A 25,462-nucleotide genomic window follows, 5' to 3' on the forward strand; every position below is an offset into this window, starting at 1 on the left:
TCAGAAAGTGGAAAGTTTGGCTATTCACATAGTTGGTTTATTTAGTAGTGTGAAGAAAGGGAGCTCTCAGATATTGTACAGGTACATTTTGCGAAGCAAATATTTTCAACCAGGTACATTTGCAAAGCAGCACATGTACCTGACGAGAAATATGCCGTGGTAAGGCAATAAGCAGTTATCAGAAGTGTTTCCACATTGGTATTTGATTATAATCTTTTTCCAAAAGTTATTTATATTTGCATACATCAGGCAATTTTCACACTTATAATACAGTAATACCCCCCCCCCCCCCCCCATGGGACCCAGGGCCTGAGAAGAGCCATTGTTTACAGTCTGAGTGAGATTGTGTGTTTATATGTGTGTGTTTAACATGGGGCAAAGTTCCCACAGACTTTGGTAATATTTAACGGGGCAGTTTTGGGTGATACGCTGAGCAGCAGGCATGAGGCAGAAACTGCTTGACTGAATCCACTGTATTTGGGACACCTGGCTGAGGTGAGTCTGACTAATTCAATACATATGAGTCAAACTTCCTAAAGGGTCTAATTTTAAAGGAATTAAGATTGAAGTTTGCAGCATGGATTCCTTGATATACAAGATAACGTTTTGTTACCGAAACATGGTGTGTTTTCAACGTTTGCTCCAGTTGCACTTTCATCATTTCTGTACGCACTTAAAATCAGCAGAAAGAAACAAGGATGATGATCACGTTGCTCATAAAGGTCTCTTTAGATGCCTTTATATGTTCTGTAATTTGTTGGGATTCTTAAGATTGAAAGGAATTCTTTCGCATTGATGCATTTGAATTCAGGCTATTGCTGTTTGACCACACAACAGCAGTAGGATGGATCAAAGTCTGAATGAATGAAATGAGTACAGCAAAAGATAATTTGCGTTCCACTTTCATACGTATTTTGGAAAATCCCTGGATCAGTTGTGAGATAAACTGAGAGGATGGAATGGTATTCTGTCTTTTGTAAGCAAATAACACCCAAGCTACAAAATACATTAGAATAATCTTTTAGAGAAAATTGCTGGCATGCCAAGCAGTGCTGTGAGGTTGCAAGCTGAACTCACCATGAAAACATGTTGGCACTGAAAAGAAGAAAGAATTCAGATGAAAAGTAAATATCTTTCTCATGTTCATTATTGCGAATAAGCATACTCATATTTACTCAATGCTATTGAAATCACAAAGAATGAATCCCATAGGAAACCTCTCGGATCAGGTGAGCCGCCATGTTGAGGCTCGTAACTCTGCTCCCGAGAACCCCAGTGACCTGAGGGTCGCTCTTAGAGAAGACAGGGATGCCATGAGGCCTCGGCAGACAATAGGTCCACTTGTGAACAGCAGGAGATGACGTTGTCAAGTGGCAATTGATGCTCAGGGGCTCATGACAAGTTATTGAAATATTGACAGTTTTTGTTGTGGTGTACACTCTGCTGTCGTTGGCTTTTGTTTTAATAAAATGTTTGAAATGAGGAACTCCCCATTGCATAGCTCGACATAAATCCTCTTCTTTCTTGACATAACATCACTGTGGCATGAGCTTTTTATGTTCTCCATAAATTTCACTGGAAATTCAAAAATCCCTAACTTCTTGTGAATAGTGTAAATACAGTATTCAACATGGTTATTACCCCATGTAAGGGCAATGTATTTAATGATGGGATCATATAAAACTAGCACCAGTATGGGGGACTGGGTAATATATTCTACTCAATTCTGCTGAATGCAAATCTATCCTTTATTAAAAAGCACTATGTCACCAGGTTTCTATCAGCTACTGTTTATGCTCTGCATCAGTCTAGATATTGTATTTGTTGGCATGTTTTATCCTACAGGCCAAAGATAATCCAAACCTGTAAAAAAACAGACAGATTATCTTTGGCCTGTAGGATAAAACATGCCAACAAATACAATATCTAGACTGATGCAGAGCATAAACAGTAGCTGATAGAAACCTGGTGACATAGTGCTTTTTAATAAAGGATAGATTTGCATTCAGCAGAATTGAGTAGAATATATTACCCAGTCCCCCATACTGGTGCTAGTTTTATATGATCCCATCATTAAATACATTGCCCTTACATGGGCAGTATTAAGTCGGCTGTGATCTGGATTACTGGACTTACTGGTTGCGATGTTGAGACAATTAATGTTTTAACTAAGAGCGCTTTCTCGTATCTCAAAGTTAGTGGCGTGAGCCATAATAACACCCTGTCTATGTTGCGAGGTGTCCTTGGGCAAGGCATTAAACCTCACGTTGTTCCCAATGGTGTGCTAGTATCTCACATGGCAGATATCGCCACAAGCTGTATAATGCAGGATAAAAGTCTGTTTATTGTTCTTGTTCCAGGACCTCTAAATGATGGACTGATCGAGTGACTGAATGAACATGGACATCCCTCTCCTGTTAGTGGTTCTCCTTTCATGCAAGTTCGAAGGTGAGAGTTCAGCTGAAGCAAGGGAGCTTCCTTGACCAGGGATGCAGCACAGAGACTTAAAGTTGTGCACAGTGTTAACAACCTCATTCACACTTGTGCTGTGCTTTTCTCTCATAGTTAACCCCCAGACAACAGTTAAGAGGGCTCAATGATCTATATTCACTTCATAATTAATTTCCCGAGCCGTGGCTGCCTATCTGCTGAACAGTTAGATGTAAACAGTGGTCGGGGGACTTCAGAGTCACTTCTTCATGGTCCCAATAGGAGAAAGCACAAACTGTGCTCATTAGTTTGCCGTTCTCTGATCGCAATGTGAAGAAATAGCCGTATATGGTGGCCTAGATATTCCTCAGACCTAATTTCCTTAACAGATCCATAATTTACGACTGTGCTCGCTGGCTGTAGAAGGTAATGCAGTTAGCTCACCACAAACAAGTTATACATCACCTCCAATACTGTGCCATAAACCAGCTACTTCACATCTCAGAGTTTTCCATTAATATTAATATTTCTTCTCTCTCCTACATTTGTCAGCTGCACTAAGCTATAAAGACATGCTCGGATTCAGCTGAGAATTTGTGCTTGTGTGTCTGCCTGATGTTTGTGGAGTAACTGAAAGGTTTGCCACAACATTTAGAGTCAGGTAGGGTATATGTCCGGTCTTCAGTCTATTTATCTCACTATAAAATGTTTCTGGTGTTTATTACACAAAAAAGTGATTTGTGGAAACCAAAGGGTCCATTTCTGTTTTTAATGTCACATGATCATCAGAATGACACTAGTTGAACTGCAAGGCAAGGCAAGGCAAGGCAAGGCAAGGCAAATATCAATGCAATTAAAATAAGAACACGAAGCATAAGAGTTTAGAAGTAGATCTGTTAAAGATACATTGGAACATGATGTCAATTCTGTCACAAAAGTCTTCAGTCTGCTTTTCAAGAAATCAGAGTTAAAGTCATCTTACAGTTTTGAGGGAGTTTCTTCTAAATATTTGGTACTTAAAACTTAAAGGCAGCTTCTGCGTGTTTGGTTCTGAGTCTGAGAACAGGAAGCAGGTTTGATCCAGATGACCTGAGAGGTATACATACAGTATAACAGTAGATATTAGATATATTTTGGGCCTAAACCCTTCAGTAGTAGTAAGATCTTGAAATCTATTATTTGCGTGACAAGAAGCCAGTGACCTGAGAGCTGGACTGATGTGGGCCAGTTTCTTGTCATTTGTCGGGACTCGAGTAGCAGCGTTTTGATTTCGCTACGGCAAGGTAATTGCAAATACAAGCCACTCAAATCCCACCCCCAAAGGCTCATGATCCATCCATTCCTCTTCTCGGCCTCCTCCATCAAACTTAGGTCCAGGTGATTATGAATGTTACAAAACCTGAAAACATCTTAATAGTAAGTGTAATGAAGACAAATTAAAATTATAAAATACACATGAGCTCAAAACCGTAGTGTAAAAGTTTCCTCCCGAAAGGATCCTAATCGCTATCCACAAGTATATTTTATGAAAAACATTATGAAGCCCTGTTTTACATTAAAAATCCCTACTAAGTCAAAGCATGCAGCTGGAGAGTTAAAGGGGCTGAGTGAGCACAAAGGGTTCAAGCTCTGTAAGGACAAGCTCATTCCTCCACAATTTGGAATCCCCTGCTTTCAGATATTGTTTGAAAGGATTTCTTATCCTGCTGAGTTCGAATATCAATGGAAGCCCCTCAAGGTAACTCCAGCCTATGACATGAAATTAAACGGTCGTTCATGATTTTGTTTAAAAGTTCCAGGGAGTTTGTGAGATTGTGCAGCACTGTGTGCTTACATGTTGTACTGCCAGCCTCTTAATGAGGTCTTTTTAAGGAATGATTTGACATTTGGGGGAATGTAGAGCCGCTGCTGGTTGCCTAGCAACCAGGCGGGTATGATATTACGATAGTCCAGCAAATAACCCCTCATACAACCACGGACTGCTATTTTTACTCTCAAGTTTGCTTGCAATTTAACAAGCAAAATGTATCGCAGCGTGTGCTGGAAAGTGAAGTTAGATACTACAGGATAGAGCCGAGTTAGCTGTTCACCCACCGTGTTTATATTTTTGGACTGAAACAAGTTGATTTGGTACAATTTAAAAAAAAACAAAAACGGGGACAGTGGACCTTTCTGTTGGAAGTTTGCATGTTCTCTCTGTGTGTTCATGCGTTTTCTCATGGTGCTCTTGGTTACTTCTCATAGTCCAAAAACATGTATTTGAGGCTGCTTGGTGACTCTAATTTCTAACCCAGAAAGCAGCAATGGTGGTAAAGGTGATGACGGGTCAGAAAAAAAAAAGCTACCAAAAAAAAATCTACTTGACTGAACAGTTTTGGTTCTAATTAAAATGCAACTGATCCATTAAAGGGAATTTTTCTCTCTTGCTGGTTATTTAGTTTAACCATTTAGAATGTTTTTGTGTGGGCATAATATGATAATCTATTCTATGGTATAATTTCAAACTTCACTACATTTTAATTTAATACATATGAAAAGATTCAAATGTGGAACTGTGAGACTGATGGGGTTTTCACCTCTCAACAAGCTCTTAATGTTTCACTGGTTGATGTCTTCAGCAGTTGGGGCTCAGTTGACGCTCTTACCTGCGACCCTGACGGTGATACGAGGGGACGAAGCCCGTTTCACCTGCAGTACAACCAACTCTCAGTGGACTGTGATGGTGTGGATGCTGAACAAGAGAGCCAAACTCACCATTTCCAGGGAAAACGGAGCCCTTCTCTCCATCAACCCAAACGTGACAGCTGAAAAAAACCCTGCATCACAGGGAGACAGCTGGACGCTGGTCCTCAAGAGCACAGAGAGGCACAACCAGGGAGAAGTGACCTGTGACCTCCAGGGCATCGCGATAAAATCGGCAAGCCTGCTTGTGCAAGGTCTGTATGTGAGTAATCATTTGTTGTGACAGTCAGTGAACTCACTCTACACATGCATGTGTGTGTGTGTGTGTGTAACCTTAATTCATTGCAGAAAGTGATAAAGAACTGTTTATTTCTGCCGAGGAGAATTTAAAAGACTTTCTTGTGTAGAAAACTTCTCTCAAGGATACTCGGGTTCTTGCAAATTTGCATCTGCGCATACACACATTTACACACACAAACCAGGCAAAGAAACCAAGCAGATGGCAAGTCTCTTTAAAACCCTCGCTTGTGTGGAAAAGTGTCGAATTGCATTGACCTTGACAAAGCAAAAAGCAGCACCCAAAAGAGAGGTAAAAGCAAACGACTAGGAAAAAGTTGTGTAGGTGCTTTGATTAAGTCCGCCAACTCACTGCTTTCTCTACTCGATACAACACCAAAGCTGTTGTATGTTGCCCCAACACTCAGAGCACACATCTTAATTAAATTCCCTTGTTTTAATTTGCTCCAAAGTGGGAAACTGAACAATGGAACTTTTTCCACTTTTCTGCAAAAGCAGCTGAACTTGCACCCGAGCTATCAATCACTGTGTATGCTGAGGGTGGGAAATCATTAGGGCCTGTGTTGTCCAGGCATGTTTGATGGTCTTTGTGACAGTGTTAATGACAGCGTGGGTGGTGTCGGGGATGGGAATTGATTGGCCCCCCCAGATATAAATACAAGTTGGAAACAGCTAGACTCAACGCCAGTCAGAAGCAGCAGGATTTACAGGCTGCAGCTGCAGCCGGTGTCCTCTCTTCCCCTCTCCTCATTTTGTGTGCATTATAAAGTTGCGGTCCCAGGAGGGCTGTGCTGTCTGTGGACTGGGCAGCACATTTGCAGAGAACTTGATTCAGGACTTGATAAGGATCAGTAAGTCTCTGCAGTTCTGATGGAGATTTTTATCGTGTGTAGCGTAAAGCGCTGCAGTGTGAATTGGTATTGGGAAATCCCTTATAGCATTTACCAGGGAAAAAAAGGGAAAGAGGACACAAGTTAATGGAATTTCTGTTCTTAAAATGACTTGATGTTTGCAGTTTTTTTTCATATTGTAATAATTGCTTCAGGAGCTATTATGGATGGACAAGAAGTCATAAATGAGACAGCTGTCGATCTTGTATGCAGGCTTTTTGTCATCCAAAATTCAGATTTTATCTTTACCCTGAAAAAAGAAAAATTGAACCTTGCGATTGCAATTTTTTTGATTGCAAATTCAACAAAGCTGCAAAACTCTGTCAGGATTTACCGTTTTCAAAATGTCTTTTGCTCAGAGAATTTTGTAAAGTAACTATATTCAAGCCTTCGTGGTGTTTCCATTGCTACAGAGAAGACAGCTTATCATTGACAGAGTGGGCTTTCGTCTGTTGACGCACACCAAAAAAAGAAGAGAAAAGAATGTAATTTAATGCAAATACAATTTAATAGTTTGAGTTTAAACGAATGGTTTAGCTTGATTATTATGTTAAGTTGAAAAAAATATAGAAACAGCTCATTTCCCTTCTTATGTATACATGAAAGGTGAAGGTTATAAAACGTGACGCTCTACATTGCAGATAAGGCGGTTATTGCCCACATGGAAGTAACATGAAGAAATTGAAATGACAACTCAATAAATTCTTCAGGATTTCCTTGGATATGTGTTTTTCTTGACCTTATTGTTCATTTGCGTTTACCGTTTATACACTTGAACGGAGTGCTCCGCTAAAAAAAGAATTGGAAAAAAAAACAAAAAAAACTGCGTGGAAACATCTCCTCGGCTCAAAGCGACAGGATACAAAACCAATGACCCATTGCCTCCAGTATATTATGGCAAGAGCTCCCCATTGCTGCCAGTGCCACAAATCCCAACTGACATATGCAGCCATTAACAGTAGTGTATGTTGAATCAGGCACTACAGACTGGATGCTGAGGATCACTGTGGCCTGACATAGCATTTGAATTAATTGTGCATCCTGGCACGCCCAGTTAACAGTCAGCAACTCTGCCTGTGATTTGTGTACTGCGGCTTCAAATATACTGCTGGACCGGAGCCACAGATTTACTGTTAGAGTGGTTGACGGCATCTGCTATAATATACACCCCATGCTGGAATTGTCTTATATGAAGACGATCACATGCTCTCAATGCTTCTTCTCTGCAGATTTCTTCTCCTCGTGCCGTCACAAAAGCAGTGTGTCTCCAAAATCATTTAATGGAATTGTGGTTCATATGCTGTTGGCTTGGTAGGGGAGTAAAGGCAAGAGAATTTATTCCACAGTTAATCTGAATCACAGATGGAACATGGTTGTAGCAGTTGGCCTGTAGAGGAATACTCACACACAAACAGTACCTTGCATGTATCCTACACTAACTGCATGCATGCAGAAATGTATTCTACATGTATACATTCACAATTTAAAAAAAAAAAAAGCAAACCTTGAAGCAAAGATTAAGTCTCTGGGGCTCCCGGCTGAAAAATCACAAGAATTAGATTTAGCTCAGGGCTGTCTGCTTCCCACAACCAACTGCCAGTTTCCCAATAGTGATTAACAAACCATATGAAAACTTATTTCAGGGATCACTGAGGCTTGTGCTCCGTGAAGGAGTGCTGATGTCACTCTTTTTTCTTTTTGAATGTATCAATCAGCTGTGATTGCCTACAGCTCCCCATCAGTCAGAGTAAACGAGGCTGCGGGTCCCCGGCCAACCCATATTCACTGGCGTTTTGAGGCTAAGAAAAGTCGAAGACCACCATAGTTATATGAAGCGGATGACTAGGTGTTTATGACACCAAATCAGGCATCCAATAAAAGCTCCTTTAAAAAAGGGACGGCCAATAATGCATACAAAACATCAGAGGATTTGAACCTAAATCAACACAGGCATGTCATTCCCTAAGACAAAGCAGCAAAGCTCCTGCAATTATCTTTCTGTCTATAGCAATTGTCTGTTGCATGCACCGTCTTTCATTCAGATAGACAATGGACTTCACATACGAGATACTGTATCTCCCAGGGCCTTAAGTGGCTTATCTGGCTGGTAGAGAAGGAGATGAAGGGGAAAGGAGGAGAAGCATTCATCAGGCAATTGAGACTTGGAGACGTGTGATCAATCATCCGAGACGGATGAAATTCATCTTTTGTTGGTGATCAGGTAACTGAGGGGGTGATGCACATCTATGGGTAAAGATACATGCACCCCCCCCAAAAAAGGAAAAGAAAAAAAGAAAAATATTCCGAAGGACACTTGATGAAACTCATAGATTCTTGCCCAGCTATTTCAAATCTCATAAACTGAACTCACACCCAGACATGTAGAATGCTAAAATCTGGCAAACTTGCGTGAGCATTTCTTTGTTTGATTGCAGAAAAGGGCAGCGTGAAAATCCTTGGGGATGATAAGTTGGCCTTTAAGGGCCAGTCAGTCCTATTTGAATGTGCAGCAGCAGGATGGTACCCTCGGCCGAATCTGCAATGGCAAGTGAATGGCAAAAAGGTAAATATATAACACTCACCAGAAATGTTAATCACTGTAATCCTCCTCAGACACAATAGAAACCCACAATAATACGTCTTGGATGGATGTCAAGAAATGTTTTTTTTGGTACTATATAAATACACATGGTTAAGTGAATGAAAATATAGAGGTGGATACACTCACGATCCATTTGCACCGATTTGTTTCTGTCAGTTCTGTTGTCTGTTTAAGTCATTTGTTATATGGCAGGATGCTGATAGCAGATGCCATCAAACTACCTCCATTATTTCTTTGTCAATCAATGAGAAATCTGCAGTGTTGGGCATCCATCCATCTGTCCATCCACATGAGGCCATGGTGGCAGTATGGAGAGAAAACCTTGTCCTCTGCGACTTCCTCTAGCTCTCCTGGGGAGACCCCAAGCTGTTCCCAGACCGAATGAGAGACAGAATGTACTGAGCAGGCCCTAGTGCCTCTTAAACTCTTGTACAATCTTAAATGTCTTCTCTCCATGTGGAGGAGTAGCAGCTTGACTCTGAGACTTTCTTCACTCCATCATGGACAGTGAGGCCCACCACACTGCAGTGCAAACTAATTTCAGCCGCGTACCTGCAGTCTCATTGTTTTGGTCATGACCCAGAGTTCATGACCAAAGGTAAGGGTGGGACATGTTGACTGAAAGGCCTCTTTTGTCAGCTCGATGGCTGTCTGAACTGCTGGTGTCCACCAGCATGTCCTTGGGTTGTCATTCTGTGTCCTCCACAATGGAGGCTTTGAACAAGCTCCACTCAGACTCCGTGTCTCCACTGTCTTTTGGTAAATGGGTGAAATCCTAAAGTAGGTGGGAATTAAACTACTACCTAGCCTTTCCAAACACCCCCACAATATGTGCTTGGATCTACAATCTTCCCCGCCATCTGATCCAACTCACTACCAGATAGTTATCTGTTGACAGCTCTGTACCCAAGTGTCCAGTACGTACAGTCTCAGGTCAGTGGAAACAACAAAAATACAAATTACTCACAACGTGGGCTCAGATCAGCCAGACCGTTCCAACTAATCAGTAACCTTCCAGGTTGCTCAGTCAACTGGGACAAATTCTAACTGTGTGACCCCCCCCTCCAGTGCCTTTTGAGTATCAGGGTGACAGATATATCCCCTGCCACCTTGTGCATTACTCCATTATGAAAGAGACCACCCCTTACCCAGAACCCGTTCAGTGTGTGGATAAAAGTCTGTGTTTGTGAACATACAAACTGATGTGGAGGATAAACTAATAATAACCAAATCTCTCTCTTTGTTGTGGAGATGAGCGAGGGCGGATACAAGATCAGCAGTGAACAGTCGGGGAAGAGACTCTTCACTGTGACCAGTATTCTCAATGTGACTGCAGTGGTGAGCTCTCGTGTCGATTGTCTGGTCTTCGTGTCTGCTCTCCCCATGCCGCTGAAGAGCAGCACCCAGCTGACCGTGGGTGAGGAAGCACAACAATCATGTTTTACATCCAGTGACACTTGCTGACGTGCACACAAATGGACATTGAGAGTGTGTCTGTCTTTCTTTTGGGAAACTTTCATTCAATTCACTCAGTGGTCATGATTATGTAGAAAAGTGAGGCTAAATCAACACTGCATGAATCAGAGTGGCGCTGAGGTTGCAAACCTCTCTGAAACACAAAGCTTCAAAACGCAAATGCTGCATTATCGTCTCAGTAATGTTCAATTTGTTGTCGTAGTTGTAATATGTATTTGCATCAGGGCGGCCTCCCTCAGCAGAGACACTCCTGTGACACCACTCTTGAATTAAAACAGGAAATCAAACACAGCCCTGACTGCACTAGGTCTGCAAATCTATAATTGAATTGCAGAGAAACAGCAGTGCTTCAGCATTTCTTTTCCCTAAAACAAAGACGTGACCTTCTCTCCTCAGTTGCAGAGGTGGTGCAGCAGGAAGGAGACGACTGCACCGTCCCCCTGGCGGTAACCGCCTCCGTCTCTGCTCTTCTGCTGCTCGTCCTGCTCTGCATCTGCACTGTCCTCTGCTACAAACAAAGGAGACAATCAAGTAGGCACCCACACCCGCCTCCTCTGCCATAATGCTGGAGGTGACGAAACGTCACCTCGCCCTGCACTTTTCTAGCACAGAAACTGTGATTAAAGTATAATGAAGAAGATAGGTGGTTATGTGCTGTGACTCGGCGCTGCCCCGTGGTGGCCTCATCAAGGGCACACAGTATTTCTTCTGGCAATGGTAGAACATTTGTCAGCGCAAACCTTTACTTCTCAGAAAATGGCAAGTGAAAAAGGTTAGAGAAGTGTGTGTGTGGCTGCAGGGTTGCTGGCCTGAAACCCCACCCCCTTCACTTTATTTTTTCTAAAAAGTTGAGTGTATGAGGATCAATCTTTACCTGCAAAAGGCAGATTTTTCATGATGGATTACTGTCAAATCAAGTATCTTTAAAGTGAGACCAATAAATGAGCTTCATTTAAATGTTGAGAAATATTTTTTTTCATTCATTTTGATCAGATTTAGGGTTACATGTTGCCAACCCTATCTGACTGTGGAAGAAAACATGGTGGACTCAGGACAGGTCATCAGTCCCTCACAAAGCTCTCAGAGACGCAGACAAACAACCACCCACAGTCACATTCACACCGATGGATTAATAAGAGTCACCAATGAAAATCAAACGATTTTGGACTGAGTGAGAATTGAATTCCTAGAGAAAATATACACACACACAGGGAGAACATGCAGCCTTAGACTTGATTCGGGAGATCTTCTCAGGATGAGGTGAGAGTCCTGACAAACTAAGTAAACCACTGTGTGGCTTTGATAGATGAATTATAAAGAAAACAAAACAATATCTCAGTGAAGCAGGAGTCAAGTTACAGCTGAACTCACATTCTAGTTTTCAGAAATATATGAGTTGTTCCTCATATATATATATATATGATCTAATACAATAAAAGTGTATGTAGATGCATTTTAGGCTAAAATACAAACATTTCTTATGACTTTAATTTGTCTGTATTACATTCATCACAATATTTTTTTCAAACATCAACATTGTATCCATAACATTTTTAACAAAATAGATATTAGTTTTACACTTTGCTGGTAAATAAAGCCATAAGTAATCACATGTTGAGTATATCTCCTTCTTACATCTTATACGGTGTCATTTTTATTCTGTTTTCTTTTTGTATAACTGAAGTGTCAAATATACCGTTGTTCACACTAATGAGTGTATGAGATGTATAGACGTGTTTATTTATACGTCATTATAAAGTAATTATTCTAAAGCTCTTGCACGTCTGCATTTTTGCATAGATTAGACGGGGATGCGATGTATTGAAGTGGTGCCTGTTGCAAAAAATTGGCAGCAATTTTCCGTGGACAATCCTTGAGAATGATAGTGAGCATGATATGATCTTGACCTGACAGCGACACCGTGTCAAACTGTGGTGGAGTCTGATAAAGCCCACTGAATGAGATGTGCAGGAGAGCCGACGGTGGTTTGGTGGGAATGTGACGACCTTGGACAGGCTATCAACCTGTTTGCCAGGAGGATTACAGCTGTTGGTGCATCAGCAGAGAGCGGTACCTTTGGGACCACGAGGTCCCCACGTACAAATGGTTTCTGCCAGCTGAGTCCTTACGTCTGAGTGGAAATGCCCGTCTGGAACACATGGGTACCCAGAGTGGAGACAGTTTGTCCTCGCAAATTTAGAGGCATCATTATAGTTCAGAAAAACTGTGACGAAGTAGGAAAGTAGTTGTCCCATATTCACATATATGTCCATAAACATGTAGATGTTCAAAATATAAGGCCAATATAGAATGACTTGATTAAAAACAGATAGTATATTCATTATTATGTCTATTGACATTCCTCATACATATTTTAAAAGGTCTAAACTCAATCATTTTAGTTTTTATTTCAGAATGAGCAGCTTGATCATCACATTATTCATAATGTCTTGGATTTTAAAGTTTTAGTGTGATTACAGAAATCATTTTGTGTTGTGTCACTTACAATTCACAACTCATCAAAAGAAGCATTGCTGTACTCCTGTTCTCAGTCGTTCTGCTTTGACTGGCTGCTGTCAGTGTCTTTGTAATGTACATATACAAAAGTGGCATCAATTCAATCTTCCGACTTTTGACCAAATAAATCTTGCTGAGTGTAATTAAAGTGTAAAGGTGACAAAGGCCTGCCCCCAAAGGGATCATTGGTCGAGGAGGCGGTGGAGGCCTGTTTGTGCGTGATAACAAAAAGTAGCCCTGAGTCACACATTTTAAGTCAGTGTAATCCCCGTGACTGATTCTGGACCATTGCAAATCATCGCTGTGGTTTAGAGCGGAGGGATTACCATAAAGCAGGTGTGACCTTTCTCCTCCGGCAGCTGATTCTGTACCTGAAATGCCTGATACCTCCTTCGCCATTGTCCTTGCTCCAGTCTGGCAGCACTAATGCAACATCCCTGAGCAAGTTAAACGAACTTTGTGCAGATGCTTCACATGTTTGAGGTTGCGGCATGCATCCAAGTCACTAAGCTCTTGGAGTAATCCACCTCAATGGGGAGTAATGTATGCTTTGTAATTATTGGGAAAATAGAAGGGAATCTAATACAGTTGCCCTCAAAGACTTTGGCCAGCATGACAGCAGGGATTTAAAATATAATGACAAAGACTATTTTCTCTCCCTGTAAAAGAAAGTGTTTATATCTCCCTTGAGGCATGTGCCATCTGCACCGTTGTTCGTTTGTTGTGTTTTTGCTGTGGCCAGGAAGACCCTTGGCAAAGGCAACCACGGAGCCATGTAAGAGAACTCATTAACACTCAGCTCCAGCTTTCGGAGTTGAATTGCAAAGTGACTGCAGGCTACAATATTAGTGCAGAACCCAAAACTAATAAACAGCAGGACATTTACAGCTTTCATATTGCTGTGGATGCAGTGACTTAGTACAACAGTCCTGTGGTCAATGTGGTGAGAATAATAAAGTTAGCAGCTGATGGCTCATAATGGTTTCTGCAAACTTCATTCCTCTTTTTTTTTGTTTCCTTTACCTTTCAGAAGCCAGCCCACAGGAGGCAATAAGGTAAGATTTAAAAGTCCCTTTTCTGGGCGCTGTACACTTTTTCTTGTTTTATTTAACTATTTTTACCCGGTGAAAACCTTGGACTTTTTCCACTTTTCAAACTAATTAAAGAAACTTTAGGAGCTACTCCCGAGTGTTAAGATGAAGTGACTCTTTCCCAGGCCATCCTGGCCATGTTTTAGCTTCTTTCATATTTTACATAAATTATTATGAAGAGTCAGCATGAATCTTTGCTAATACATACAACTTATTCCCCAGAATATATGAGCTTTATTGATCCTCATTATAAAAGAAAATTGAAGACATGAATTTGAAATAAGAGACATTAAATGGCAGCAATGTTTTATAGCAGTTTAAACAAGACTCAGATTGTGGTTGGCTCATTTATGAAGCACATATCTTATAGTATTTGTCAGCATTTTCTATGCAGTTTCATTTCCGAGCCAGAGTTGAACACAGTAGTTAAGGCTTAATCAAACAGTGCAAAATTAGGATGTTCATTCTTTTGGATCTGGCAATGCAGACGCCTGTGACGCACTGCAGCTTTACTGGAGAGGGGAAATTACCTATGATCCTTTGACTATATGACTCAGCTAAAGGTTTTTTCCATTGGGCTGCTCATTCGGGCATTTGTAGGTTCGACCCATCACTGTTTGGAATCGGCTCAGGAGCGCAGGTGGCAGGAGGCAAGGTCAACCTGGGATACTCTAATGAGAGCACAACAGGTGAGAGAATCACACATCCTACGACTGTAAGTCAACAACACCAACGACAAGTCATTAATAATCAAACGGCAGAAAGATAGTACAGAGATAGAAGATCATGATTTTAGAATAACGGGACAAATTCTGGAGGGGCCGAACAAAAATATGGATTAAATCAACATGTGCCTTGCTTTATTGTCTTGATAAACTCTTATCAATAAGTGATAATAATAATTATGGAATTCAAGTTGGATTTTTATGACTTATCAGTAGATAAAGATATCCTTAAAATGTTTTTGACTGACAATCAACTCAGTTTAAGACACTTTATTGCTGAAGTGTCTCTTTCTACTACTACCTTGTTAAAGCTTCTGATCAGAGTACATGTAAAAAAAAAAACACTGCCATAAATACAAATTTTGCAATTTTCAAAGTTCTTGAGTTTCTGTGTATTTCCGATTGTAATTTGTAGTTATGGTGAACTAGAATCTTTACATTCAGAAGGAATCTTAAATATTAGATTATCTATCCTTAATAAAGATGTGATCAGATGTGGCTAAAAAGTAAATTGGATTCAGTATGACAAGCAATGTAACAGTGCTCTTTGAATCTCTGGGGATCAAATAAAGATGAAATACAATCAAAAACAATTAGACGACAGCATGATTTAATTAATAGTTTTATGTTGTGAACACTCAATAATATTTGCATCTTTGTTTTTTTTTTTAGCATATCATGACCCCAATATTTTTCCTTTTCTGGACACAAACAAAAGTTGGCTTTACGCTCAGGATGCTGTGTGTACTTGGCTCATATTTTAGACCTCTGAATCTTCCAAAATCCGACCATTTCTCTGAGGCCTGCTCTGAGGCCGACGTGGGCACAAGCTGGTCGGTAAAGCCTTTAGGTTAGGCCAAGCTAAAAAGCTGTTTTTCACCCTGCAGATGCATGCGTGGAAACTCATAGCCAGATGGACTTTGTCAGCTTTCATAAGGTAAGAGAGAGAGAGAGAGAGAGAGAGAGAGAGAGAGAGAGAGAGAGAGAGAGAGAGAGAGGAGAGAGAGAGAGAGAGAGAGAGAGAGAGAGAGAGAGAGAGAGAGAGAGAGAGAGAGAGAGAGAGAGAGAGAGCAAAGAGAAGGTGATGATGGAGAGGGAGCTCAACAAGACATGAATAACAAGGCAACCAGTTTTTCTGCAGCTGGACATCCTGACACAGGCTGAGGAGGAGGAGGAGGAGGAGGAGGAAGAGGAGGAGACTTCCTCATATATTGACGCTCCTTTGTCAGCATCCACATCACACATCACAGCTTAACATCAGGACTCTCAACACACAACAGTACTGAGATACTTGATAGTCCACCTTGAATTTGTCACCAACTTCATGTCACCATTAACATCATATTTATAGAGATATAGGCAAATGCATTTCAGTGTTGTTGATATAGTACGTAATAATATCTCAGGTATCCTGTAATCTAATAGCAAATGGATAAATATGCCCATTGTTACCTCTAAGCTGGTTGTAGAGTTTGGTTTTTAGATGCGTCACCATCTGTCAGTAGGAGGCAGTGTGAATCTGCTTGTCAAGTAGAAACTATTTCATGTTGGCAGGAAATTTAAGCAGGACGTAGTCAAGAAACGTTTAAACCGGTACTATCTGTCGTGCGGCAACACTCCTGCCCTCACAAACTACAACAACATTTTCTCTTCGTCAGTTGTTGTTTATTGAAAGTTTACCCTCGGGGATACCGGAGAGCAGGAATGTTCTGGGATTCAGGCAGGCGCCTTTTCCAGCTTCATTTTCTCTTTTAATAAAATAAATCATGATAAAACAATGGATTTATTGTAAGTGTTTTAGTCAGTTAAAATGACAAAGCCAGCTTTGTGCAAAGCTGTAAGTGTAACAGTAACAATGGATGGAGACTATGGCAATTTACAAGATACGAACTGTCAACGGTGATATATTATAATGTACAAAACACCAGAAAAGTATACAGCGGATTTGGATAGCCCCGATTGACTCCACGTCATACTTTCTCTCGTCGGTTGGTGCCATGATTCATTCTCTAGAAGTGATCAACCACTGCTTTAGGTGTGGTAATCAGATTACGTTATCCAGGGGTCCTTAATCTGGAAGACAATCTTGTTTTCCAGTTTGTTTTCACAGCCATCAAAGCCTCATTGTGCATTGGACTTTATATGAGAAAGAACTCTCACTATTATTTGCCAGTTCCTGTTACTATTTACCCTGCTGAAGAAATGTTTCTTCTGTTTGGTTACTAATACTGATTTTCGTCTGTGGCCTCCAGGTCCCTGACGTGGTGTCGTCCAGCAGCCTGTCTCTACACAACGAGGCCCAAACCCAGCTGTGTCTCGCCGAAGAAAACTCCAAGACCATCCGGAGGATTACCACAGTCTAAATATAAGTCATGTATATTGTTAGCATTTTTATTTTTTTTTTACACCGTTTCTAAAAGCTTAAAACTCTGGGCAAATCATCTTGAACTAGATGTTTCTAACTCAGTTATTTACCAGGGGAAATATTTTGTGTGATATTACAGCATAAAATATAAAAATGATCTTTTAGAATTTTTTTTTTACTAATCGTTTTGTATTTTTGGCTTATATACAGATCGCTTATAATATACTATAACTGTATTTCACAGTACTTTTCTTTTTTACATAAACGCAGTTTAAAACTGAATTTGACAGATTTAACATGTTTTACAATATTCACAGGGTTTTCAGAAATGATTTCCATTGTGGACTGGAAACAAACAAACAAACAAACAAACAAACAACAATGATGATTTCAACAGATTGCATGGGATGAACTGTACTTGAGTCTACGTAGAAATACCCCCAAGAACAATAAAACAACAAACATCTAAATATTACTACAATAGTAATGTGAATATTTGTAATCCTTTAGTTTCTCATCCGCTTATGATTGACTCAAACATCTGAGTGCAAAAGTTGTGCTTGATCAGATTCCTTGAACACAAACTGTAACCATTTGAAAATCGTTGGCTCTTTTAACCTTATGAGTTGTGTGGCTGCAAACTTTTACACAACTCCAGTAAATATCTGGAGATCTGAACACCATCCATTAAAGGTACCCAGAGTGTTACCTCGTACTACCGACTGGCGGAGTTGTTTAAAAAGTGTTTACCTCTTTATGCATACATTGCAGAGACGCCTGAGCGACCGTTTAACTTCTGATCCTGGGATCTAATCCGGGGATGGCATAATCCAGTTTCTTTATCTTTCTTGTGTGGTTGCATCCGAATTTCACAGTCATGGAAAGGAAATTGTTATAAAACACAGTTTCAGTGGCTGGAGTGTGAATTAGCATTGTGAGTGGTGGCACAGAGAGACTGATGCAGCAGCGAGGCGCTCGCTGGTACGCACCGAACAACAGATTTATCTCCGTGTGGAGTGGGTGACATAACATTTGCATTTCATAATAGTAAAGAAGGGAGGCGAGTGGAGTGGTCGAGATGGAGGTCTATGAATCTGCCAGAGACTTTATAGTTTCACCATACAGTGTTTGGCAGTTTAATTAGTCTATTGCTACGCATGCACTGCTTTTCACAAGTCAAGACTTAGCAGGAGTGACAATGAATAAAAGTGGTTTAAAGATCAGTAAATGTTTCACTTCATGAGGTCATCATGATGTTTTGATAGTGTTATGACGTAAAAGCTCCATCCCAGTGGGAAAAGCAGGCTTTCACCACATCATCCTGGGACTATTTTAAAATATGTATGCATCATTTGTTCCCTTTTCGCAACAGCAAAGGCCTTGAAAGAAAGGAGGAGGCATGCAATCAGAAGCTTATATTTTCTTCAATGTGAAATACTTTCTCATTTGGCTGAAGGCTGGTGTGCATTGTGACGAGGCCTTTCAGCTTTAGATTTGATTTATCTCTGCTGGCAACCTTGATTAGCTCAATGTGAATGGAAGCACATGAGAGAATAGGATGCAGACTAAATCTCTGCAAATGAAAATGCCACTGAAAACAAATAGAGTCATTTGCAGGAAACATGAATGATTTCCTATATGATAAATAGTATATAATAGTATGAAGGGGATATGGTCCAAGAGGTGGGACCCAGCCACAGCAAGCCTCAGACAGCAAAAAACATTGCATCTTCCATTTTTTGTAGTTTTTGCCAATTAAAATGCAGAGAGAATAAAAGGATTTTTTAAATTCTGAATACACAGATGTGAGTTTGAATGATTTGCAATGTTAAAGAGTGGAAAATGAGGACAGTATCTGTGGTTAAATGTACCGTAAGTATTCCAATTAATTGCCAGTGTGCTCTGATTGACATCACAAAGGGATTGGAGGAAGTGGTTTATATGGTTATGATTGTTATGCAGTGCCACAAGTTCCTATGTCAAGAAGGTCGTGGGTTCAATTCTGAGCCCTTTCTGTGAGGAGGTCGCATGTTCAATGTGCATTAGTGGGTTTTCTCTGGGAACTCTTGTTTAGCACCCAACAGTCACATGATATGTATAGTTAGTGAATTGGTCTCCAAATTAACTGCAGGAGTAAATGTGTGTGTGTGTGTGTGTGTGTGTGTGTGTGTGTGTGTGTGTGTGTGTGTGTGTGTGTGTGTGTGTGTGTGTGTGTGTGTGTGTATACCCTTACAAGCATGCACGTGTGGATAAAGTGTACAGAAGATGGATGGATGTTATGTAATCTCATCATAAAGCACAACCAGTGAATGCAGGAGAAAAGTGCTGCTCATGAACTCTAAAGATGTTAAAATAGTTTTGGGGCTTAACAAAACTGATTAATTTATCCAAGTCTTATAGATGCGAAGAGTCGTATTCTAACAATCCGTCTTACTGTCGGGCTCGCTGGTGAAGCTGGTTGTGGGATCATGTCACAAACGGCCAAAGTATCATGGGATTGATCAACTATTCCTAGTGCATATAAAACCACTCATCAATCTAATCACTTTATTCAGTTTTTATGGAAACAGAGCAATTAAATGTCTTAATCTGAAAGGATTAGAAAAAATGTGAACACAGGCAGTGATTCTTTTCCTGCAAAATGAACAGAGATGCAGATTCACAGCATTCTGCAGGAATAAGAAGAAGTGAATACAAAGACGCAAACATCTCCGTGAAATCTCTCCTTGAACCGAGAATTATGCGGTGACAGCATGCATGCTTGCATTATTGAAAGTCGCATGCTGACATAGTTCCCTGCTATTCTCTATCACCAGATGGCTGACACAGATCCTCACTTTGGAAATCACTTCTCGGCACTGAGTGTGAAGAAAGTGTTTGTCCTCTCCCGCTCTCTCCCGCTACGCTTTCATCGCTGCTGCCTTCTGTTTTCTCGCACCAAACGCTTGGCGTTGAGGCGACGGGCTATTAAATAAATTAGGTTTTCCTCTGGTGGGCCCGACAAAGACAGCCACAAAATGAGAGGCCTATTACATGACCCGCTTTGGCGTTTTGTTTTCCAGCTTAACCTTACCCTTCCCTGGGGCTTACATGGGCAGCTCCATGGGTGTCAGTTACGCTCTACAAAATGGAGGCATATCGTCCGGAGGCATTTTGAGGCTCATGAGAGATGGCCAGCACCCGCCTTTTACACAGTGAAGCTGTGACTCTTTTCTCCTCTCGGATCTGGAGCTGTGTTCAGAAGTGCAATGCCACTTATTCAACATCTGTCACGCTCCTCCTGTCTGTCCTAATCTCATCTCCTCCCAGGATCCTCGCTGGCACTACAGTTACATCGGACATGCTCATCCTCTAATGCAAGCAGACTCTTGCGTCAATGTGCTGACTTCAGTCTGCATCAGGTAACTCCGGCACGCATCGCAGGAAATTACCAAGTGGAACAGAACCATCGGGGACACCCAGAGAGGAATCTGCTGCTAGGGTGCAGCTCCCCAGTTACCTCAACAGATTCTTTTTTTTTTTTTTTTGGGTTTTGTTTTGTTTGCAATTAGCAAGCAGGAGCTGCACTCTTTTTCGGTGTACGGATAAATAAATGGAAACTTTGCTTAATGGCTCTCTGGAGCGCAGCGAAATGTCTCCAGTGGCTTGTTAAATTCTACTTTCCACTTCCTGTTCGTCAGGGTCCATTAGCAGTCCAGTCACCGAGCTGCTGTTTGAAGAGAACGCACTGAGCTGAGCACGTTAAAAGCCCACATTCAGAGACGTGTGTCCAACAATGAGATGATAAGATGGAAACAGAATTCATCTTCATTTTTGCTTTTAGCAAAAACAAGTTAGCCTTTTTTGTTTTTATTCAATTGAAAAAAGAAACAACTTTTCTGACTATTCCATGATGGTTTGATGATCAAGACAAAGTCAAATAAAACCAAATACCGTTAAAACTGAGTGACACATTTTCCCCACCTGAACTACAGATGGACAATGTAAAAGCTGAAGCGAGCAGTATGAACCGCTATCCAAATCACCAGTATTTACATATTTAAATTCACAAAACAACATGAGTGTACACTCAAACATTTCCTCTGATATTTTGGTTCACATTGATGAAGGGGCCTATTGTTATTGCTGCAATATTGAGAGCAACTCTAATCAACTCCAACTCCATCATTATGCAAATTCTCCTGCTCCAGTTCTTTCCCACAGATGCCTGGACGCATTGAGTCTTTGCATCTGATGACAGTGAATCAATAATCATGACTGTTTGTGGCGATGGGAGTTTGGTGACGTTGGGTGTTTTAATGCTGTAAGAAGCCATAAAGGAATGGACACGACCCTCAGTAACTCATTTCAGGAGGTCCCGTCACGATGCCTCAATGCTTCAGTGCTGTTTTGTTAGTAAAGTTTTAGTAAATGTCACTGGTGACCGGAACACAGGTGGTGAGTATTTGTGCTCATACAGTTGTTTGTCTGCTTGTTGATGTAGTTGTAAACACTTGTTTACAAGTTCTCTGTGTACATGGGTTTACCGTCCCAGAGTCCGAAAACATGCATATTAGGTGAAATGGTGTCTTTAATTGACTGCATCAGTGAATATGCATGTGTGGGAGTTATATTTCTCTGTAGTTGCACTGTGATGGACTTGCAGTGCAACAAGCCTTTTGCCAAGCCCCTACTTTATTGGAAAAAGTAGAATGTGAATAGGAATTGCCCTAAAATAAGCCGCCATGCTCAACAAGAAGTTCAGATTAACAAAAGTACACCGCCGAATAAGATTCTGGCGGTTTGACCATGATCTGTTATGGGAATTAACTCAATGTGTTTTGATTGTTCTGAATATTTGATGAGCATAAACGTCATGCATAATGACTGACTGTCAAAAATGAACTCAAACTCAAAGTTGGACGCACAAGGCCACAAAGACTGCATCATTCCTCCACTATCATGAATATGATAATGAAACATAACCCTGAGAGCACTTCATCATTAGCTTTATAAATATTTATTCATGCAGACCACAGTGACACGTCAAAGCGCTGCCTCCTCAAAATGCCACTGTGTTGATTGACTTGAATTAAATGGCCGCTGCTGGCACTGGTCGGGGCAAATTAAGTGGTCGACGCTTTGTTTGGGCTCTCAAGGGCCAACGCTGGTGGAGCACCACTGATGAATAACTTAACACGTCCACTCATTATTGAAATGCAATGCTTTTAAGAGCACCATGGCATGGGGCTCCTATTAAATTAAAGGCCTTCAAAAGTTACTCAGCGCAGCTATATTATGTGTCCAGAGCTATTAACAGCAATCGAAGCTAAAATCCTTGACATGAACTCGTTAACATAGGGTGCTCTCTATTGGCTGTTTAATGCCACTCAGCAAGTGATTTTCAAGATTAATCACCTCGGTGAAGAGCAGTTCAATGGTCAGTATTTATCAAAAGAAATATGAGATAAGTGATCGGTCTCTGTGGCGATGATGAGATGATGTGCAGTCAGTGTCAGCAGAGGGAGGCCTGGCTGAGGAGACCCGATTCTCAGAGGGTAGTACAGACCTACCAAAATGCCTCCGTCAGCAATGCGGGTACAATTTACAGTGTCATGTGAAATTACAGTTGACAGATTTTTGCAACAAATCTTGAGTTTTAAATATCAAATAAACTACCGAACAAAGTCCCATAATGTCTAATTTTTTTATTAGTGCATGCTATCGGAAGATGTTATTTATTATTGTAGTTTATCATTTCTCAGAAGCACAAAATTGTGAATATTTTAATACGTGGTCAAAAAAACGGATTGTATACCTAGCAGCCACTGAACAAATATAGAGATGATCCACCATGAAGTATTTAGGTGTTCCCCTCAAGTCTCCTCAATCAAGTCTCCCAATTGAACAGATTAGCATCGACCCCCATTTTCAAGTACAGCCTTTATTAAATTACAAAGAACCTTGTTAATGTTGATTTTCAGTAATTCAGCAACATTTGGTGATTGTGTGATATGAACGCTCACAATTATTTCTGTGTTTGGATGTTAACTCACTTTTCTAATCAAGATATGAGATCTTTGTTTCTTTTGCAAACAAGAGTCCTTTGTTACTTTGAATGGACACCTCTCCTCTTTTCAAAACGTACATTTCTACTCTTGCCATAGACAACCACTAATACAATGTTAAGTGGTGAACTTGGTGAAGACTGCTTCTTTTCCTACCCAGGCTGTAAATCAGGAGCTCGGTGATAGAGTTGCTGAGGTGGTGGTTGCCCCTGGAGTCATAGGTTCAGTCATAAAACTTGGATTTTGTATTGGTTGACCGCTGAGCCTTATTTATCAATAATAAATAAATGACCTGCCTGCAGAGCAGTCAACATCCATGGACATCCAACACAGACTTTAGGGACAATAATCTGAATATCTGTTTACAATCATGATAGGATTAAAAATGACTTAATACCGTGAAGTTTGTCATGATCTGACTTAGTTGATAAAAGTTGGTTCGTCAGTGTCTCATGGACTGAACCTTTTATCATGCCATCACTTTTCTTATTTCATCTTTCTCGATAGGTGTTTTAGTTTAGCTACTATGAGAGACAGGACTGGACTAAAGTGGTTTAATTATTCCCTCTTGGGTCAACAGTGAGTCACTTTCTCCAGTCCAGGTATTCAACCCAGCGACCTTTCAGTCACAAGCTAGATTCACTCACCATTACTGATTTGTGTGCCGACGATTGAATATTTGAACATCTACTTTTTTTTTCTCTGTTCTGTTGTTTTAGGAGGAATTTAGTTGCTTGAAAATAGATGTCATCATCGCACAGTAAAACTATTTAGCCCACACTCAGTGGGGTAAATGAAATGAAACCAATCAGCATCGTTTGATGTCTGAGATTTGGGGCAACTTTTAAATCGCCCATGGCCAGACTTGCTTGGTGATTCGCTCAAAGTCAGTTCTGGTTTCTTCTGGGGTGTTTCTACGAGATGTGGAGATGGAGATAACGAGCAGTGAGCCCCTGATTATTAACTCAGTAACAACTCTTTTAATTTACTGTTTGAAAGACAAAATGTGGCTGAAAAGCTACAAGTCCGGTTCAACTTTCTCCATAATAGTTGTTTTTTTAAGATGCACACAAACATAAATGTGTCTAGTATTTTGCAAAAGTCTACTTGTTTAGTAATGGTTATAAATGCTCGTATTTATTAATGACGGAAAAGCTAAGAGTTTTAAAAAAAAGACTTTCTGGCTCCTCAGCTTGGAGCACTGCTGCCAGGAAGTCTAGAGAATGGCAAAGGTCAGGTCACATTCTATCATAGGAACCATTCCTTATGATACCTAGAGGCAGTGAGGATGCTCTTAAGTGAAGTCAGATGTTAGGATAACGTCGTTGTTTTTTTTCACAATATGCAAATTGTATGTGTGCCCTCTCTGGACGATATACAAATGACCAGAGTCCTTGATCTGTGTCAGAGAAGCATATTGGAAGCAATTTCTCTCTCACCGACTCACGCCATCAGCCTGTGATTTTTGATGCCACCTGATTGGATATTAAACATTTTATATCCAAACAAAGAAGCATGGGTGAAGCATTTCGGCACGTTGATCCCGCCGCCCTCTCTGCAGATATGGGCCGTGATTCTGATACGACCAATTTAATATCAAATCCTTTCTATTCGAGCAAGAAGTATCGGCAAAGTTATTTTCATTCTCTTCTTCACTTAATTCACCTCAAGGCACAATACTAGAATCCATCTGAGGTTGACTTCAGTTTTCGCTAAACTCAGATTAACTGTCATTTCAAGTAAACACATTCATTTTTTAAAAGGGACTAATGAAACATCTGCTTGAATTTGTTAAGTGTGTTGATAAAAGACTCGTCTTAATAAATACTCTCTATTCACTATCTGTTTAAAAGTACTATATTTGTCATCTCTGGGGGATTCTCCAATCTAAATAAGGCAAGATTGTTGTAATGTGGTTTATAAATTCACTGTATTTAAATGAAGTTAACATGGGCTGAATATGAATAATAACGAAGAGCCCCGCCTAAGAAATGTATCACCAGCCACCACTGCACCCACACAAGTAAGTGACCTGAACCTGGGCTGGATGCTCTGCTGTGTCGTAGCACAGATGTCCTCTGACAGCCAGAATAAGTTGACAAACGTGTTCAGCCAGGCCACCATCTGGATGTCCATTGACAAATGACCTTAACAAAAGATGTTTGGGCCAGTCATGAGCAGCCAGAGTTATTTCAGTAAAGGCATTTCGGTGGACCATAATCTGTGGAATTTTATTTAATTACAGAAGAGGTGGTGAAAGGTGTTCAGTTGAGCCATATGTCAAGTAGAAGACTTCGTGCTGACTAATTGGTTTAAAAGTGTTGCTCCATTCTTCAAGGG

At 40.7% G+C, this 25,462-nt stretch overlaps 1 protein-coding gene across 4 annotated transcripts; it reads left to right on the forward strand.

Moving 5' to 3' along the window:
- The first annotated feature begins 410 nt into the window (after positions 1-410).
- On the forward strand, positions 411-18,297 carry LOC308107327 (immunoglobulin superfamily member 5-like). 4 transcript variants are annotated; one of them, XM_080459615.1, is made up of 10 exons: positions 411-495; positions 2,361-2,448; positions 5,052-5,366; positions 8,735-8,862; positions 10,153-10,318; positions 10,774-10,908; positions 13,925-13,949; positions 14,586-14,674; positions 15,598-15,647; positions 16,963-18,297. In XM_080459615.1, the coding sequence occupies exons 2-10, from the start codon at positions 2,394-2,396 to the stop codon at positions 17,071-17,073; spliced, it is 1,074 nt and encodes a 357-aa protein (XP_080315741.1). In that variant the 5' UTR covers positions 411-495; positions 2,361-2,393; the 3' UTR covers positions 17,074-18,297. The 4 variants fall into 4 exon arrangements, with proteins under 4 accessions (XP_080315741.1, XP_080315740.1, XP_080315743.1 ...); XM_080459614.1 differs by having other exon boundaries at positions 5,049-5,366; positions 16,963-17,789; XM_080459617.1 differs by lacking the exon at positions 15,598-15,647 and having other exon boundaries at positions 16,963-17,790.
- The last annotated feature ends 7,165 nt before the right edge of the window (positions 18,298-25,462 follow it).

Source organism: Lipophrys pholis (assembly GCF_963383615.2).
Source record: "Lipophrys pholis genome assembly, chromosome: 3".
NCBI classification, from domain to species: domain Eukaryota; kingdom Metazoa; phylum Chordata; class Actinopteri; order Blenniiformes; family Blenniidae; genus Lipophrys; species Lipophrys pholis.